The 21,317-nt window shown below is 33.1% G+C and overlaps 2 protein-coding genes across 4 annotated transcripts in view; both read left to right on the forward strand.

The window, feature by feature from the left end:
• Positions 1–21,317, forward strand: part of LOC126891744 (zinc finger protein 271-like) — a 235,120-nt gene that overhangs the window by 131,134 nt on the left and 82,669 nt on the right. The window lies entirely within an intron of this gene.
• On the forward strand, positions 887–2,816 carry LOC126891753 (uncharacterized). The gene is made up of 2 exons (XM_050661041.1): positions 887–1,093; positions 1,615–2,816. Exon 2 carries the CDS (start codon positions 1,785–1,787, stop codon positions 2,358–2,360), a length of 576 nt encoding a protein of 191 aa, XP_050516998.1. The 5' UTR covers positions 887–1,093; positions 1,615–1,784; the 3' UTR covers positions 2,361–2,816.

The raw sequence follows: 21,317 nt of genomic DNA on the forward strand, positions 1-21,317 counted from the left end.
TTAAAACTACATTTGCGAACACACGTTGGAGAAAAACGAATGAAATTGGTTACGCGATTGTTTTGTTAATAAATAATAAATATTTTTTGTTTTGTTTTTTGGCCTTCGTTTGCGGTTTTTGTTCAAGATTTTAAAGAACTGCTTGGATTGACATGAAATTTGGTATAAATAGAGCAAACATGTCAAAGAAAAAAAGTGATATTGTGCTTTTGCCCTGGGGCGAGTTTCATCCCTTTTTGGATATGAAAAAATATATAATAAAAAGTTTGATCTATTGTAGATACCTATTTAATATTATGATATATTTTTTAATATTTTGTATTTTGACAACGACATCCGATGTGGACGTCGAAACGTTAATAAAATTCACTTTTTGGTTAATTATGGCTTATTTCCCATTTAAATAGTTGATTACAAAAATGCCACAAGGAAATAGGTTCAGAACAACAAAAAAGTAGTAAGTTTTTAATCTAATGGCACATAAAATGAGATTTAAAATAGCATTTTATATCCTACCAGATTAAAAACAATGGAAAACCTTCTCTAGTAACATCATCCGAGGCTTCTAAAAATGCAAGCCATGTGGATTGTGAGACTATAGGAAAATGAGGGAATTTTACATACTATTTATAATTCACGTAAACTTTCAGGAGAGAGAATGGTTCCCTTAGTCATCCAAATAGAGTAAAAATATGAATTAAAAATTAATAAACATTTTCAATTTCGTTGCAACGCGAAACCGCAGTCGCACTATATTAATTTCTAGTTCAATCAGAGAGTACAGCAAGAATCTCTACCGGTTTACTCTCTGAACTAGAACTATAGTACAACGTGCAACTGCGGTTTCGGGTTGCAAAGTTTGGACTCTATAAGGGGAGGGAAGGGTTAAGTGAAATGGTGGGGTAAAGCGAAATAGCACGTTTTCATATTCTTCCGCAAACGGAGTCGCCGCACTGTGTGTTTACAATTCAGTCTTCAGTCAATGTTTAGAAGTAGTACGTGCTTATCGACCACTTTGTTGCCGTCGTCTGTGGGTGTTATTGAAAATATCACTGTTTATACATTTTTGGTCCACAATTAGTAATATCTGCAGGTGAGTGTAATTGCTAATTCTTCTATCTTGTTAACTTTTTTTTTTAATTGTTTCAAACGCCATACTGTTTATATCAAACTATAAACACTAAGCATTTTTGTTGAACAGAATTTGAAACATTAAGAGTGATCGCCCAGTGGCTATAACTCTATTGGTTGAATATTTCTGGATATACATTGGTATGACTTATCTATTTACTTCACTACTTAATCTAAATAACTTATTCTTGTTTAAGAATTTAAATCTTGTTTAACTAAACATATTTTTCAAAACTAACACACAAAAACAATAATTATAGTTAACTATAGATTATAACTAATATAGATTGTTAGGTTAGGGTTAAATATTTTTACTGGACTAGTTTTGCTTTTAAATCCACTTGGGGCAATGTGAAATATTAATAGATGGGGCAATGTGAAATATTAATAGATGGGGCAAACTGAAATATCGTTTCACTTTGCCTCACATGTAAGTATACTTGATTGCCACCATTAAAAAAAGAATATTTTTTGTCTTTCCAGGTGTAAAATGCGAAATTAGAAACGAAAAACGACCCAACAACAATGGTCTGTGGAGTCAATGAAAGCTGCAATCAGGTCTGTGCGAACGGGTGTCCTTAGCCAAAATCAAGCTGCTAGGCAATACGAAATTCCTGTTGCTACGTTAAATCGGAGAATCAAATCCGGAAAAAATGAGGAAGAAGCGTCAAGAAAGAGCTAGGCCGATTTCAAACCGTGTATTCAGTCCGGAACAGGAAAAAGCATTAGTTGACCACCTTATTGGTATGGATAAGTTATTTTTTGGTCTTTCTTATTTAGAACTGAGAAGTTTAGCTTTCCAGTATGCAGAAATTAATAAAACTCCAAACAACTTTCATAAACAAAACTGTTTAGCTGGTAAAGACTGGTTGTACCTATTTTTAAAAAGGCATCCCCAACTGACATTGAGAACACCAGAAAACACATCAGCAGCTAGAGCTTCTGGCTTTAATAAAGTTTCTGTCGACACATTTTTTGCTCTATTGGCTGAACTTCAAGATAAATATGCATTTTCTGCCAGCAGAACCTACAACTGTAATGAAACTGGTATAACTACTGTCCCAAATAAGCCAACAAAAATTATATCTGTAAAGGGTAAAAATCAGGTGGGAAACTTGACATCTGGTGAGAGAGGCACTCTACAGCCGAAATTTGTGTTAGTGCTGCAGGTCACTACGTTTCACCTCTTATTATTCCTCGTCAGAGATGAAATCCTATTTACGAAATAAACTTGCCTCCAGGAAGTATTGTCACTTTTCATAAATCTGGATGGATGCAGACAGAAATAATAAGCAAAATATCTGGTTCCCCCATTTTCTGAAACACACACATCCAACTGAAAATGATCCTGTACTCCTAATATTAGATGGGCACTCAACACACGTACAACATTTGGCTTTAGTTGAAACAGCAAGAACACCATGTTCACATTTTAGTAATTCCTCCACATACGTCACACAAGCTACAGCCACTTGACGTAAGTTTCATGTATCCTTTAAGCAATTATTATACTCAAGAGGTTGGAAACTGGCAGAGAAACAAATCGAATAAACTTATTGAATTACAAGATGTAGGCCAAATATTTGGTAAAGCTTATGCAAGGGCAGCCACACTCTCAAATGCAGAAAATGGTTTTAAGTCAGCTATATTGTAGGTTTTTTAAATTTTAATGATAATTCACTACATATATTTATTTTTATTTCATCAACTTTATATATAGGGTGTCCCAACTCCCAACCCAAAAGTAGCGGAACCGTTGAATATTTCGCGAAATGAACATCGGATCGAAAAAATGAAAAATATGTGTTCAATGATTTTTAAAAATCTATCAAATGATACCAAACACGACCCCCTGGAAGTGGGATGGGGGTAACTTTAAAATATTTAATGGAGACCCCCAGTTTTAATTGCAGATTTGGATTCCTTACTAGTCCATGTGGTGAGACCGCTCCCGTCTGGAAAAATTTCTGATTCGGTTTCTTTGTGGATGCCTATTCAAAAATGTCCCCTTTAAACAAATCTGAAGGGTGCCGGGCGGAATTTTTGGGCAGAAATTGTTTAAACAATTTTTTTAAACAAATACAAAAGATCACTTTTTTTGCTCTGGAGCATGTATTTTTAGATTTTTTGGGTCATTCTAAACAAGAAAGGTATCTTGTAATTTTTCTTAAAAATTGATAGTTTTCGAGTTATAGGCGATTTAATAAAATCTGAAAAATGCGAAAATACTCATTTTCGAGGCTTAAAAACTCATATTTAAATTAGTATTTTTGAGGTTGCCAGATACTTAAATTGAAGTTTGAACACTCAACTTCAAAATTATGAAGAGTGATCGCGTCTAACCTTAATATATACCGTTGTTTATTAATTGTTAAATATGCGTGTTTATCCGATTTTTTTGCCGGTGCGGCAAGCTCTATTTCAAAAATGTCCTATTTTCCCCCAAAAAATATGTTTCTAGATTCTTTGGGATATTCTAAATAAAATAAGTTTCTTGACATTTTTCTCAAAACTTAACAGTTTTAAAGTTATAAACGATTTAAAATCCGAAAATGACAAAAAATGCATTTTTGGATTTTAAATCGCTTATTTTTTTTATTTTTTAACCCCACATTTATTACAATCTAAACCTAAATGTTTAGGTAGATAACAGACAATAAGTAATAGGACTGACAATAATTAGGAATGACATGTAGGGAGGCATCCAGTGATGCACCCCTTTTTTAAAACTTAGCCTACAACACTGACTATTTCTGACATCGCTTATAACTTTAAAACTATTAACTTTTGAGAAAATGTCAAGAAACTTATTTTATTTAGAATGTCCCAAAGAATCTAGAAAAATATTTTTCGGAGAAAAATTGGAGATTTTTGAAATAGAGCTCGCCGCACCGGCAAAAAAATCGGATAGACATGCATATTTAACAATTAAAAAACAACGGTTTACGTTAAGGTTAGACGCAATCACTCAGAATCTTGAAGTAAAATGTTCAAACTTTAATTTCAGTATCTGGCAACCTCAAAAATACTCATTTAAGTATAAGTTTTTAGGCCTCGAAAATGCGTATTTTCGCATTTTCAGATGTTAAATCGCCTATAACTAGAAAACTATCAATTTTTAAGAAAAATTACAAGATACCTTTCTTATTTAAAATGACCCAAAAAACCTAAAAATGCATGATCCAGAGCAAAAAAACGTGATCTTTTGTATTTCTTTAAAAAAATTGTTTAAACAATTTCTGCCCAAAAATTCCGCCCGGCACCCTTCAGATTTGTTTAAAGGGGACATTTTTGAATAGGAATCCACAAAGAAACCGAATCAGAAATTTTTCCAGACGGGAGCGGTCTCACCACATGGACTATACGTAAAAGCGTTGATTGATAAATACGGAAAGATACGAAAGCCTATGCATTATTTTGTTGTCTTTAAAACCTACCTGTATAGTGGCGCGCCTAGCTTAAATTTGTTGGAACTAGCCTTAGAGGGAAGTGTAAAATTCCCCCTACTCAAGGAACTAGCCAAGAACACGCGGTTATTTTGCATGGCCCGTATTCAAAATTTTAACGCAGCAGTCACTATCATATTAATCTGTATTATTTTTTTTTTAATTTTTGTTTCTGCAAAAATGTTGGAAATATAAATTGACTATAGAGTTTTTTTCACTAGTCTTGACCTCACAAGTAAATACTTTTCGAGTTATTTGCGAGTGAATATATTCATTTCTCAAAAAATAGTACGTTTTTAGACGGATTTTCGCAAATAACTAAAAAAAGGAAGTATTTCACCAAAAAAACATTCATAGCAAAAATACAGCTTATCAAAAAGTGAATAAAATGTTTTATATAAATATGACATATTATGAAGTCGTAGACCCAGTAAAAGCAGAGTTGTAGCTAATGAAAAGTAGGTTCTTATTATTTGTCAAATTCAAAATTGAATATTTCTACATGAAATAACCAAAAAATTAAGAACTTTTCGGAGAAAACTCATCATAACTTTTTTAAAAAGTTTAAAAACAGCTTTATTTTTTTTGAGTTTCTAGTATCAGAAGTAAACAAGTTGCGCACAAAATAAAGTTGATCCCTTTTTTTGTAAAAAAATCTAAAAATCACCTCCTAATTAGCATCTCAAATGAAATTAATCAGTAGCGCTTCATAAGTTACTTTACGTATGTATGCTTATTATAGAGGATCTGTAAGTTTCATCGGTTCAAAGTGCTTATTTTTGAAAGGCTGTAGTTGAAAGGACTTCAATGAGTCACTAAACACGAGTATATGCAAATTCGGAACAGCCATATCTTAACCAATTTTTGTATTACAGTAAAACAAAATATTCAGAAAACCAAAACCTTGACTCTTTGGGATATTTCGTATCACTGATAATTAAAAAATTATTTAAAAAAAGGCATTTTTTTTCAAAATAAAAAAAAATACTGTAAAACTAAATTTACGATTAAACTTACAGATCATAATATGTATTATAAACAATACATAAGTAAAGTCACTTGTGAAGCGGTAACAATAATTTGATTTTATTCGTCTTGAGGGGCCAAACGAAAAACACAAACTACTTTTTTTCTTTTTAAATCGTGTTCTGTTGTGATTTATAGCAAATTTATAGCATCTCTTTCGAAATAAAAATTTCATGCAAGTTCCCTTTTAGAGGGTGATTTTCACGCTTTTTTAAAACTATTTTTACAAAAAAGGACCAACTTTATTTTCAGCGTAACGTGCTTACTTTAATGCTAGAAACTTTTTTAAAAACAAAAACAAAGCTTTTTTAAACACTTTAAAAAAGTTGCGATGAGTTTTCCCAGAAATGTGCTTTATTTTTTGGTTATTTCACGTTGAAATATTCGATTTGGAATTTGACGAATAAGAACTTACTTTTTTAGCTATAACTCTGCTTCTACTGAGTATAAAGACTTTATACAGACATTTTTTTTTAAATTTTTTATAAAGTATATTTTTATTGAATACTCTTTTCGATAAAATACTTGCTTATTGTGTTATTTGCGTAAAACCGTCTAAAAACGTGTTTTTTTTTTTGTTAAAAAACGAACATATTCACTCTCAAATAACTCGAAAAGTATTAGCTTAGTGAAAAAACTCAATGGAACAAAACTTGCTACAATTAATAAAAAATAACAGTAAAAAAATAAAAAAAAAAATAATAAAAAAAAACAAATTAACAATACAAAAAAAATACAACAAAAAATACAAAAAAAAATAAAAATTTACAAAAAAAAATGAACAACCAAAACAGAGTATTATTTAGATAATTGTAGATAATAATGTTAGTTTGTTATGTATTTAGAGTTAGTAAGTACAGAAAAAATTCCTCTGATTGAAAAATCAAATTTGTTTGTTTTTAAAATAACAAAATGTCTGGCTAATTGGCTTGGCCAAGGCCATCAAATTCACAAAAAAAAATTAATCAGTTTATCCACTTGATAGATACTAGATAGCATTAGACTTATCGATATTATAGCTACCTAGCCTTATACAAAGTGGATTTAGAAAGTCCACATCTACATTAGACAACCTAGTGGATATTGAATCTGTAATTCATGGGTCATTTGGATGTGATAAAGTATGTTTGGCTTATGGCTATTTTTTATTATATTTTATAACGCGTGCCATTTGGGGATTAGATATAAAAATTCTATTAAGTTGGTCAATTCCAGGAAATATAAAATTTATTAATAATTTACTATATAGACGAAACTTATTCGAATAAATAACGTTCTTTTAGACTCAAAAATCCAATTAAACGACATTCCTCAATGGTCTACTCGTTGCACTTTTCCTTATTGCCATCAATGACATCGCTAAATCACTTAACCCACTAGTCATTTAGAAATTAGAGAATTGGTCAAACACTACTGGCCTAGAATTTTCTCCCACTAAAACGAAAACAATAATCTTCAGTAAAACTCCAAAGAAGCACATTATACTACCAAAAATCTACCTAAATAATTTCTTCTTCTACTTTTTCTTTTATATAGGCAGTACTGCCTGTTTTTCTTCAACGGTGCCTTTCATTCTGTCCTTAAATTGTCATTCCATCTTTTCCTTGGGTATCCTATACTTCTTCGGCCTAACGGTGACTTGTCCCTGGATATTCTTACTATCCTTGATTCAGACATCCTGCTTATGTGTTGATTCCACTCTTCTTTTCTATTCTTTACCCAGGTATTTATATTGTCTACCCCACATATGCATCTGATTTCCTCACTTCTTACCCTGTCCCGTAGTCCTTTTCCAGCAATCCTTCTTAAGATCTTCATTTTGTTGGTATCCAGCCGTCTTTGTATTTTGCTTGCATCTGATCTTGTTTAGGCAGTGTAAGTCATAACTGCTCTAATAACTTCAGTCAAATGACTTATATATTCGGTCCTTTGTTTCCACTCTAAGGTATTTGTTTTTCCAAATTGTGTCATTTAGGCATCCGGCCGTTCTACTGGCTTTAATTATTAGTCTTTAACCTCTTCTTCGATATTATTGTCGGCTGATAGATTAATTCCCAGGTATTTACTTTTATTGTCTAAGTCCAATTTGCATCTTATTGGTTCTTTGGATATTACTAAGCTTTTTGTTTTTTAAGCTGATATTTTCATATTCATTTCTTTTGCGTTAATGTTGAATTCGTGCAGTAATCTTTGTAGGTCGTCTTCGCACTCTGCTACTAACACGGTGTCATCAGCGTAACAGAGTATTTTTATCTCTTTATCGCCCATTTTTTACCCTCTTTTTTTCTTCACTTGTTTTATTATTGCATCCAGCGTTATATTAAAAAGTAGAGGGATTAGTGAATCTCCTTGCTTGATTCCTGTTTGCTTCTATAATATGGGTTCTGTTATTATTCCATTGACTTTCATTTCTATTTTATTTCGTACATAAATGTTTTCTATCAGTTTTATAATATCCAGTGGTAAATTTTTGTCATATAGTAGGTGTATCACGTCTTTTAATTGTATTCTATCAAACGCTTTCTCTAGGTATATAAAACAGAAAAACCCTCGCTTGTTAAACTCTAATGATTTCTCCGCTATTTGTCTTATCACAAAAACTGCATCGTTATGATCTTCCCCTTCTAAATCCTTGTTGTTCAACCGATATATTTATGCACGCCATTATTTTCTTCATCAGTATTTTTGTTGGGAGTTTCAGTATAGTGCTCCGTAAATTTATTCCTCTAAAATTACTGGGGTCTGCCCTATCACTTTTCTTAATAACGCTATCATCTGAGTGGTATTCCATTCTTCTGGAATTCTTCCTGTATTTATTATTTTACTTATCAGGATATTCAGTTTTTTGTGACGTCTCTTTCCTCCGTATTTTAAAAGTTCATTAGCTATTCCATCTTTCCCTGGTGCTTTTCGATTTTTCATCTATTTTAAGGCGTTCGTTATATCTTCCTCTTTAATTTTTGTTTGCTCATCCGATTCTAATCCTGGTTTTCCAGTTCTTCATGATTAGCTGTTTGATACAGGTTTTCTAGTTAAGTTGTCCATGTATTTGTATCAATATGTTTTACTTCTATCAATTCCTTCATCTCTGCTGTTTGACCTCTTATCATTTTCCACATTTCCTTTTGCATCCCGTATAAGTCGTGATCCATCTCTTTTGAAAATGCTTACCAATGTTCTGTTTTCTTCCTTCTTACTATTGAGTTTAACTCATTTCAAACTCTTTTAGATTCTTCACATATGTTTGTCTCGTTCTTTTGAATTTGTATTCTAGCTAGATTTTCTTTTTTTCTTGGCATTTTATTTTTATTTCTTCACAGATCCATGGGGTGTTCTCCTTTTCTTTCGTATATGTTTACTTATCTTAAGTTCTCCAAGTGCGTCCGTTGCTGCCATTTTGATATTATCTCTAATCTTCCTTCAACTTTCTTCTATGTCTTCATCTGGTGTTATGTAGTTTTCGTTCAGTACTTTTTGCAGTCTTGTCTGGTATAGATCTCGTGTTGACAAGTCTTGTAGCTGTTCTACTTTTATTCGTGTCTCACATTCAATAGGGTCTTTTTTCCTGTTTTTTGTAGATGTATTCTGATTTTTCCAAGTACTAGGTTGTGATCACTTCCGATATTAGCTGCACTTAAACATCTTATGTCTAGTACTTGAGAATGATGGATGTTTCTGTTTGTCAATATACTGATGTGATCTTGATTATTGATATGAGATAATATTCTTATATGTCACTTAATTTAATCAATGTATTAATACTAATCTAATTAATTAACCAGATCACATATCAATATGTTTTCAATCTCAGGGCGAATTATAAATTAATTACTTACTTTCGTGGCTTCTAAATATTTCTTAATGGTTCCTAATCGGGATAGAAAAGAAAAGAGTAAAAAAAATACACATATGGGTTACAATTATAATCAAAATATTTTTTATTTTATTTAAAAGGCAATCAATGCTTAATATTTGCTATTTCTTATTATTCTTAAACATAACATTTACAAATGGGAATCTTATTTCCTTTTGGTTTTCAATTGAAAGTTTTTATTAACATTTAACTATTAGGAGTTATTAGGAACAACTCTATTTAAGTTTGATGAAGCTTTTCTGATATTATTGATTATGTTATTCAATTTTTTATGTGGAATTTAATACGAAAAACCCATACATTCATGTCCAAACAAATGAGACTGACCTTTTCCTGGTGAACTGAAAATGTCCTCACACAAGACCCGTTTCCTGCTATCCTTGGCTGCGATCAAACCTCGTCCTGGCTTCCAGTAATGTTCTCCTTTGAAAAACTAGCTCGTATAGCTCTCGTTCCTGCGTCTGTCGTGATGCTGTGTTCTACCTTTCTCGAAACTGCTATCAGCTACCGGGACACTCTTGGCTCAAGGAGGTTCTTTTACTCTCGACCTGGCCTACTTCTCGTTCCACGATAGATACTCCACACTCACGGAACTACATCGGCTTTCTCACTCTCCGTACACTACCGTCTACTACTCAACTTCACTTCTCGACAGCTCAAAACATTCTGCCCTCACTTTGTCATTCATTCACCTACTTTCTAAATATCCCTTCCAGATTCACAAATCAATCTTCCACCACCAACTCTCATTCGTAATATTCCTCAAAACCAATTTTTAATCTTTCTAAATATGCTTAATGGATTTCAAAAGAAAATATTTAATTCCCATTCTAAAATACTTTCTAACTATTTACAAATTTTAATGACCTATTCTCTCTTTCAAATGAGTCTTATTTAGCATAGGCTAATGATCGAAACCTTCCGCGAAAAACGATAATGAACTATCATCTATTTCACTGAGTTTTATTTAGCATAGGCTAATGATCGACCTTCCGAGAAGAACGATAATGGTACGCGTCATTTACTTTGTTTATCTAAGCACATTGTTCCGAGTTTCGTACGCTTATTCTAATCACTTCTTAAAATTAAATATAACAATTTGTTGTATACAGGGTGTTCTAAATTTATATGCCCGTGGTTGAGAAAATTGAAAATATTTTATATTAAATTGAATTTTGTTTTATAATTATCAAATTTTAATTTTTATATCAAATAGAAATATAACAAATCCCCGCCTTGTATTCGATAAAATTTATCTGCATTTTTAAATAAATTTTCTCGAGGCAAAACCAACTCCCTGTATATTTCCTTACTTTAATCTACGTCTTATACCCCTTCTTCTTGTATTACTCTAATTAGTCCCACCTGTAGAGTAATTGTTTCCTTATTTTCAGTGTCCTCATCCTGTGTTAGAGTGTCGGCTATTATGTTGTCTTTCCCTTTTTCCCATATTAATCTTCTGTCTTTTTCCTCCGATTTTTCACATACTTTTATCGTGTATTCTGCATCCTCGTTTTCATATGCCTCCTCTTCAAATGCCACTGTTTCGATCATATCTTTTTCGCTTTCATTTTTTTGCTTTATTTCTTCTTCTCCTGCGCTCGTCTCTTCTTTTGAGGAATCCCAGGTTTCCTTTGTTTCTGATACTCTCAAATTTTCTTCTTCTGGGCTCAACTCTTCTTTTGAGGAGCCACAGGTTTCATTTTCTTTTGTCTTTTTCTGACTTTTTCTCCCTTTTCTTCTTTGTCCTTGCTTCGTTGCCAAATTCATTTCCACTGTTTGTTCTTTACCTGATTCGTCCGTATTTTGTTTCTCCTGTTCCTTGTCCTGTTCTTCTTCTTTTTCTTCTGTTAGATTCATCGTATTATTTTTAAAATTTATCACTACATGTTTTTCTGCCAATTCGTCAACTCCTACTATCATGTCATGTGACATGTTTGGCATTATTACACATTGTAGTGCATACATCTTCTTACCCAGTCGTACCATTACTCGTATGCCTTCATTTATAGTTGCCAATGTCCGTTTGTTTGCACCCACTAAATTTACCCTAGGTATTTTGTAAATTAAATTTGTTAAGTTAACTTCTTCTATTAGTTTTCTGCTGACCAATGTTATTTCAGATCCAGTGTCTATCATAATTTTAATTGGTTTCTCGTTGATAAATCCATCCACAAATTTTAAATTTACTCCATTTTTCTTTTCGTTGTTTCTTGCCAATTTAATAAAATCCTTGGGGTTACAAAAGATTCCTGTTTGATTTTTGGTTTTTAGTGAGCGCCGTCGTGAAAAAACGCCGGTTGCTCATCGTTGTTTATATTTTCGTCATAATGTCTCTCTCCGTCATATCCATCTGTCTGGGTATTATTTACTTCTCTTCTATTTTCTCTTGGTCTGTCGGATCTGTTTCGGTTTTCTCGATATCCCTGTTCATTTTGTCTACCATTATTTCTGTTTTCTTGATTTGAGCGTGTGGTGTTTCTATTCTGGTATTCTCGATTTCTGTCCTCATTCCATTGCCTATTTCTTTGTTCATAATTTCCTCTTCCGTTGTCTCTATTTTCGTTTTCCCTTCTGGGATTAAAATCTCGTCTTGTATAGTCCCTCCTATTTTCATTTCTATCTCTGTACTCCTGTGTTTCTCGGGGCCTGTAATCTTCTCGCGACCTTCTTGATTTTCTTTCTCTTAAACTCAATTCTCTTATTTGTAGGAATTGGCATAAACTATCTATGTCTTTGTAGTTTTGCAATGTGATATGGTCTTCCAGCGTTTCTTCGAAATGTCTTGCAATCAGTTCGACTAATTGTTCCGATGAGTAATTATATTGTAAATGTTTTGCGTTATAGTAAATTTGTAATGCATATGTCCTTTCTGATATACCCATCCTATCATTGTATTTCCCATTTTGCAATTCCTTGTTAATTTCCAATTGTTGGACTTTTCCCCAGAAATAATTCAAAAATTTTTGTTCAAATTCTTGCCAACTGTCAAATTCTTCTTCTTTGCAATCGAACCATAGGCTTGCTTCATTTTTGAGATGGTTTCTGATAGTTTCTTTTGCTGTTTCGAAACTTCCGATGTGCTGTGTTTTCTTTTTCAAGCTATTTATGAACGGCACTGGGTGTAATCTTCTTACATCCCCGCCAAACCTTATCTTCACGTCATCTGTGCTATTTATAACCATTTCTCTTCTTTCTCCTACATTTTGTTGAATATTGATTTCCGCAATCTTTCTTTCCATTTCTTCTCTGATTGCTTGAATAGCGTTTTCCAACTTGTTTTCCAAACTTTCCATTTCTTTTTTCTGGCAATTCGTTAACTCCTTCATTTTATTTTGAATTTTCATTTCTTGTTCTTTCATGTGGTCCTTCATTCTCATTTCTTGTTTTTGCATGTGATCTTTAATTTTCATTTCATACTTTTCTATGCGTTCCTCTATTTTCTTATTGTTCTCTTCTATCGCTTGTTTTGTTTCCTGTTGATTGTCATCCATTTTTTTCTCCACTTTATCCATTTTCTGATCCAATTTTTGTTGTGTTTCATCCATTTTTCGATCCACTTTTCGTTGATTGTCATCCAGTTTTTGTGACTGGAGTTGCATCAGTTGTAATAGTTTATCTATTCCTGATAATTCTTGCTGTTCTGATGCCATGATTGTCGTGTCTAAAATATCTTCTTGGTCTGAATTATTCTCTTGATTTGAATGTTCTTTTTGTTTTTTGTTGTCTTTGCTTTGGCTTCTTGTCACAGACATTTGTTTTCAAGAAGTACTGTCCCCGCCAAATATGAAATTTTACTAGTATGTTACCAAGACGACTTTTTCTCACCCAAATATTATAAATTGTCAATAAATATATCAAATGTAAATATCGTAAAATAAAATATTAAATCAGTTATGTAAAATTTGTACCTAAAGAGATCTAAAATTTTATGTTATCAAATGTAAGTATCTCACTTTTTACCACAGGCATATAAATTTTCAAATACCGGCTTTACTCTTTCTATCCTTCAAATTTGCCACTAGAAATACTTTACAATGCTTTCCACGTTGGACGACAGTTGATGTGATCTTGATTATTGATATGAGATAATATTCTTATATGTCACTTAATTTAATCAATGTATTAATACTAATCTAATTAATTAACCAGATCACATATCAATATGTTTTCAATCTCAGGGCGAATTATAAATTAATTACTTACTTTCGTGGCTTCTAAATATTTCTTAATGGTTCCTAATCGGGATAGAAAAGAAAAGAGTAAAAAAAATACACATATGGGTTACAATTATAATCAAAATATTTTTTATTTTATTTAAAAGGCAATCAATGCTTAATATTTGCTATTTCTTATTATTCTTAAACATAACATTTACAAATGGGAATCTTATTTCCTTTTGGTTTTCAATTGAAAGTTTTTATTAACATTTAACTATTAGGAGTTATTAGGAACAACTCTATTTAAGTTTGATGAAGCTTTTCTGATATTATTGATTATGTTATTCAATTTTTTATGTGGAATTTAATACGAAAAACCCATACATTCATGTCCAAACAAATGAGACTGACCTTTTCCTGGTGAACTGAAAATGTCCTCACACAAGACCCGTTTCCTGCTATCCTTGGCTGCGATCAAACCTCGTCCTGGCTTCCAGTAATGTTCTCCTTTGAAAAACTAGCTCGTATAGCTCTCGTTCCTGCGTCTGTCGTGATGCTGTGTTCTACCTTTCTCGAAACTGCTATCAGCTACCGGGACACTCTTGGCTCAAGGAGGTTCTTTTACTCTCGACCTGGCCTACTTCTCGTTCCACGATAGATACTCCACACTCACGGAACTACATCGGCTTTCTCACTCTCCGTACACTACCGTCTACTACTCGACTTCACTTCTCGACAGCTCAAAACATTCTGCCCTCACTTTGTCATTCATTCACCTACTTTCTAAATATCCCTTCCAGATTCACAAATCAATCTTCCACCACCAACTCTCATTCGTAATATTCCTCAAAACCAATTTTTAATCTTTCTAAATATGCTTAATGGATTTCAAAAGAAAATATTTAATTCCCATTCTAAAATACTTTCTAACTATTTACAAATTTTAATGACCTATTCTCTCTTTCAAATGAGTCTTATTTAGCATAGGCTAATGATCGAAACCTTCCGCGAAAAACGATAATGAACTATCATCTATTTCACTGAGTTTTATTTAGCATAGGCTAATGATCGACCTTCCGAGAAGAACGATAATGGTACGCGTCATTCACTTTGTTTATCTAAGCACATTGTTCCGAGTTTCGTACGCTTATTCTAATCACTTCTTAAAATTAAATATAACAATTTGTTGTATACAGGGTGTTCTAAATTTATATGCCCGTGGTTGAGAAAATTGAAAATATTTTATATTAAATTGAATTTTGTTTTATAATTATCAAATTTTAATTTTTATATCAAATAGAAATATAACAATACATATAATCAATATCGGATATGTGTGCTCTTGTATTTTTGAATGTATATTTTTCTTGTTCTTTGTGTCTGAAGAACGTATTGTTTATTCGAAATTCGTTCTGAGAGCAAAAGTTAATAAGTCGTTCCTAAAGAGTTTACAATAAATTATTCAGAATTGATTAACTTCTTGGGAATAAAACTGGATAATCGTCTATCTTGGTAAGACAATATACACTCACTCCGACTGTCAGCTCAAACGGGCTTAACTTAATGAAAAATATCTCTCATAAACAATGGGATGTCGACGTCCAGACTCTTATGACTGTTCACTGAAATTTGGGTTTCAACCTGAGATACAGTCGGAAAAATCAAAGAATACCCATGAACGAACATATAAAACACGCTGTATTTTCTGTCAACATGTCGCAAAGAAAATTGCCCAGCGCAAGTACATGTAATAATAATTATTACATGTACCTATGCTGGCCAATTTTTTGACACGGTGACAGGAAAATACAGCGTGTTTTATATGTTCGTTCATGGGTTCATTCTTTCATTTTTTCTACTGTACAATACGCTAAAGTGTTACGTTTGGCTTGTTCTCTTGTATGTAATGAAAGCATGGATAATAAAGACCAGCTCCACTAACAAACTTGAAGTCTTTGAAATAAGGCGCCTGCACCGAATGCTTAAAATATCATGGACATACTTAGGGACATATTGCGAGGAGAACGATATAGTTGTCGGCAACTGGAACTCGAAGGAAATATAGAGGGTAAGAGAGGTCTAGAAAAAGATGTCATGGCTGGGTAATATTCGCCAAATGATATTAATGAAATTACTCGTAATAGAATAATGTAATCGTGACTATCTAATATCTCACCTGACAATACAATGCACAGTGGACGCCTACGCAGAAATACACGGCACCTTTAAGAAGTAAAGTTAATAATAAATAATTCAATACTTAGTCACTATTTTCCCCCCAACTCGGAAAATATCGACGGCACGAAAAAACTTGGAAGAAATTGTTGGAAATCGCGATTGCAACAATTGTTGAGTCCTTACCCTTTTTCTCCCGAAGAGTTTGAAGTGCCCGAGCGGGTTACTAAGTCAATTTCATTTAAGTAAATACGTTTGCAATATCTCCAAACAAAATATACAATTATCAGAAGAGACTGTAATTAACGAAAATAACTACCTATTTTTTTATCGAGATTATGAGGCAAATAAGACATGTACAATATCTAAAATCACCCAGTGAGTATTTTTCTCGTTAAATAAATTTTTTATTAAATAAATTATATTATTATATGTATTATATAAAATTATTAAATAAACTTTATAATATTTAATGATTTTTTTCAAGAATTCAAATTAGAAGGCAAATTACAACTACAAAATTATTCTTGCTAATTTAAAAACGAGTTTAGAAAGTAATACATAGGTACACTCCAATAATTATTTTAAAGATTGCCATTGTTATCGTTGAATGAGAACTCAAATTTAAAAGCATCAAAAGAATTAAATAATTTTTATTATAATCCGATCGACCCGACCGACCCCAAATTCCGATAACCAAAGCTACCTGAATACCTCTCATCGTTGTCTCAGGTAAATTCAATCTCGCACCTAGAAAGCTGCTAACGCCATCTATTTCTAAAACCACTGGTGTCGTACATAAACGCTCATTTAGTTTCGTATCTTCTAAAAGTAAGCAACTTTTATTCGACACATTTTTTCGAATTCTGGATAGATGGCGCTATAATCTGAAAAACGATTTATCGTGATACCATGGATAATTTATAGAAATTGTTTAGGTAATATCTATAGAAACACACTCTCAAATGAAAAATCAAAAAACACAAGTTGAATATTTTTCAAAATCCTATCGAATGTCGAATGCCACCAAACACGACACGGTGTCATTCGATAGGTTTTTGGAAAATATTAAACACGTGTTTTTTAGTTTTTCATTTGGAAGTGTATTTCTCGAGACAGACTATTTCTATATTATTCTATTTCTATAGAATAGAAAAAAATGTCTCGAATCCTGTAAGGAATCCAAATCTGCAATAAAAACTGGGGGTTTCCATTTACGATTTTAAATTGAGCCCCACGCCACCTCCAGGGGTTGGAGTAGGGGGTCCCATTAAGGCCGCGTCTCGCCATCAAATAATTTGATCAGACAGTTTGAGCAAACTCCGGAAGTACGTCAAAGCGACGTCACAATTGCAGTTTTTTTGAAATTCTAAAAATCTGTGCTCTAACTATCAGTCTAGTTTGATCAAATTTTTTGTATAAGACTTGTAAAAGTACTTGTTTGTACTTTATTTAAAATTAAAATTTTTCATTATTATCCACAATGAACACTCAGGATGTGACGTCACTAACTGTCACTTTCAGTTTGCTCAAACTAGTTTGATCTTAGACAAGGAAAGAGAGAGGACGAGTAATCCTATGACCAAAAGTGAAGCCAAACCGTCACCAGAGATTTTGATCATCGACGTATCTTTGGGGTATTGTTATGCATTGAGTATTTAAAATGAAAACATGAAATGTATTTAAAATGAAAAATTTGTGTACGGTAAATGTTTTATTTTTTTTTTTATTTAAATTTACGTGTCTCGACAACTATGGTCATTGACACGGGAATAAAAACATTTACAATAATTGGTTACAATAGTTGGTTACAATAATTGGTTACAATATTTGGTTAAGCTACAAGTTTTAGGTACTTTTACAAAATTTATAAACATTTTATATTAAATTATACAATTTAGAGTCTCTCAGAAAAGCAATCAGGGAGTTCATTGAACCAGGTGAACTAAGTATATCACTAAGGGTACCAATAATGTTATGCCGTCGTCGGGTGGAGCTGAAAGTACTGCATTCAAGTAGGATATGTTGTATGGAAAGCCGCGTGTTGTTGCAGCTTTCACAGACTGGTGGATTTCCAGAACTCATGAGGTAACCGTGCGTGAGACGAGTGTGACCTATTCTTATTCGTCTGATTATGGCTTTGTCTCTTCTTTTTTGTATGGGAATTTGCGATGGTCGAATTATTGGTTGTATTTGATGTAATTTTGATGTGCTTCTATTCCATTGATCTTGCCAATTTTCCAAAACTGATTGCTTGAAGAGATATTTTAGGTCCTGATGGAGCTGTATCTTTTCGACAGGATTATTAGGTCAATTAGCTTTTTTCGCTGCTTGGTCCGCTTTCTCGTTACCAGTAACACCTACGTGCGCAGGAACCCGGATTATGGAGACTGAGGTGCCCGAAGTTAACAGCTGATGACATGCAGTGAGTGTGTACCTTATTGACTATTGGGTGTTGTGATCTTAAGGTTTTTAGTGAATGAATCGATGACAGTGAGTCGGTGCATATGGCTATACGTTTGCTGCTTTTTGGTGTGACTTCTAGAGCTTTATTTATTCCATATAATTCCGCTGTATGTATACTGCAGATTGTAGGGAGGCGGAATGACGCTATTGTTTCATTTGTAGTAGTAACTGCGCAACTTGTACCATGTTCATCTTTACTGGCGTCTGTGTATAAGATTGTATCAAACTTTTCCATGTCGATCATTTTATTGAACTCTTGTCTAATCATAAGGCTGGGTGTTTCCTTTTTGTCGTATCTACATAGACTAATGTTAAAACTAGGCTGCTTTCTGGTCCACGGCGGGGTATGAGGGATACAGATCGGGGTCATATTTGAAAAATCTATGTTGTTAATTAACTGGTGTAATTTGCGGTCAATTGGGTATACAGACCTAGGTTTTTCTGTTGGATCTATTACTGTGTGTCTGGCAACAAGATTGGCAGCTGGATTTGAGGGGTTGGCAGAGACCTTTGCAAAATAATTCAGAAGGAGTCTTTGTCTCCTATCAGTCAGTGGAGGTTCATAGGCTTCGACATGGATGCCTTCAGATGGGCTAGATCTGAAAGCACCAAGACAAATACGAAGAGATGTGTTCTGAACGACGTTAAGAGAATTTAAGAGAGACTTGCATGCAGACATATAGAGTATGCTACCGTAATCAAGTTTGGACCTAATTAGAGCTTGGTAAATTCTGAGTAATACTTCCTCTTCAGATCCCCAGTGATAGTGAGCAAGGGATTTAATTATATTTATTCTTTTTAAACAATTAGCTTTAGTGGTTTGTATATGACTTCTCCAAGACAGTCTTTTATCAAATTGCATACCTAAGATTTTATGGTTATCTACTACACGAAGCGAAGTTCCATGTAGTTGTAAATTAGGTTGGGGAGACCTGTATTTTTTACTAAATTGGATTACTACAGATTTAGGTGGTGAAAATTTGAATCCTGTACTTTCTGACCAATTGGTAATAGACTCTAGGGTGTTTTGGAGTAACGCACATGTACTGGATGTGGTCCTACCTTAACAAAATAGAATGATATCATTAGCGTAGATAGCGTGTTGAACTGGTGCTTTTATCATAGAGCTTATGTCATTAATACAGATTAAAGGCGGCTGCACAACTGACCGGGAACGGGAACGAGAACGGAAACGGGAACGAGAACGGAAACTGAAAGCATCAGCAGATTCACAATTAAATGGTAAACAGCTGTTTTGTGTCACTGTCACTTGTGCTATTAATTATTTTTCTTCTCAAAATAAATTTTGTGGAACGATCTTTTTCTACTTTTATTAAAAGAACATGTCTGTTAACTCTAAAAATATGGATTTATTTGATGACGAGCTTTTAATATTTTCGTTTTTTATAATCTTGGAACTAATTTACACAATATATGTGTGCAATCGCAAAGGTTTGTCAGCATAAAGATAAAAAGCATATCATTCAAATATTTATATTATTATTGTATCTAATTACCATATAAGTACGTGTACTATGAATGATCTACATCAATCATACGGATGAGGACATGTTTCCAATAAAGAAATCAATCGTTCGTCATTTATTTTAATGCAAAATGTATAAAAATTGTCACTAAAACTTGATCACACTTCTAATAACAAATTTTTATTGGGCATTTGACAGTATTTTTAATACTGCCAAAGTTAAAACATGGTCAACTTTCCCGTTCCCGTTACCGGACAGCTTCTCGTTCTCGTTTATTGTGCATCTACAACATTAATTTACATAGAGGTTAACTTTTTTCCCGTTCCCGTTTCCGTTCTCGTTCCCGTTCCCGGGCAATTGTGCAGCCGCCTTAAGAATAGTGTGGTGCTAAGTATACAACCTTGAGGTAGTCCATTCTCTACAGCTTGTGTTGCAGACATTTTACCATTTATGGACACTTGAAACGTTCTATCCGTTAAAAAGTGATTAATAAATGTTGTTATATTACCTTCTAATTTGAGGTCACTAAGTTTTGCAAGAGTTATTGATTTTGAAGTGGTATCGAAAGCACTCTCTATGTCTAGAGCAACGGCAATTACCTCATTCTTGTTTTGCATGGCGTACGCAATTTCAGATTGAAGTGAAACCAAATTGTCCATAGTGCATCTATTTGATCTGAATCCTGACTGAAATGGATTTAGTAACTTATGTCGTTCTAAGTACTAGTTAAGACGATTATTTATCATTTTTTCTAAGACTTTACATAATGAGCAAGTTAAAGAAATGGGTCGAAATGAACTGGGTAATGCTGACATGCAGTCATTCTTTTTAATTGGAATCAAAATGGATTTTCACCATAGCCTGGGAAACAGTTGATCTGTCCATAAAATATTGTACAGATCTAATAATTTTCTTAATGTATCTGAATGTAGTTTTTTAATAAATATTGAGGGAATGTCATCTGGTCCGGCAGCAGATTTTTTTAGAGAGCTAACAACATCATAGAGTTCGTCCAGAGTAAACGGTAGGTTAAGTGGATCAGGGTTAGATGAGGAGTACTGAGGAGGGTGCTGTTCGTCTCGTGTCAATAAATGGTTAATTCTGTTTTTGGATTTGTCTAAAAAATATTGTGCAAAGGTATCAGAGATTTTCTGGTCGTCTGTGATAATATTATTTTCGTGGATAAGAGCGGGTATTTTATACGTTGTGTTGCGTCCATTAATTTGTTTAATTTTGTTCCATACTTGAGTTGGAGATGTGTCAGCGGTTATAGTACTGGAGAATTTAATCCAAGATTCTCGTTTACTTTCTTTTATTACTCGTTTTGATTTGGCAACAGCCGGTTTCCGAAAGGATGATCATCTCAAAAATTATGTAATCGATGGTTAATCGTTGATCAAATGCATTTTGAGTTTCAATAACACCAGTTAAACGGGAGTTCAATATACAGTCGGTCATATGATTTAACAAACGATTAATCGTTAGTTAACAGCCGATCATAAGTGTTTTGAGTTTCCGAAACGCTGATTAACCAATTTCGCATGTCACACGG

This window comes from Diabrotica virgifera, chromosome 9, assembly GCF_917563875.1.
Source record: "Diabrotica virgifera virgifera chromosome 9, PGI_DIABVI_V3a".
NCBI classification, from domain to species: domain Eukaryota; kingdom Metazoa; phylum Arthropoda; class Insecta; order Coleoptera; family Chrysomelidae; genus Diabrotica; species Diabrotica virgifera.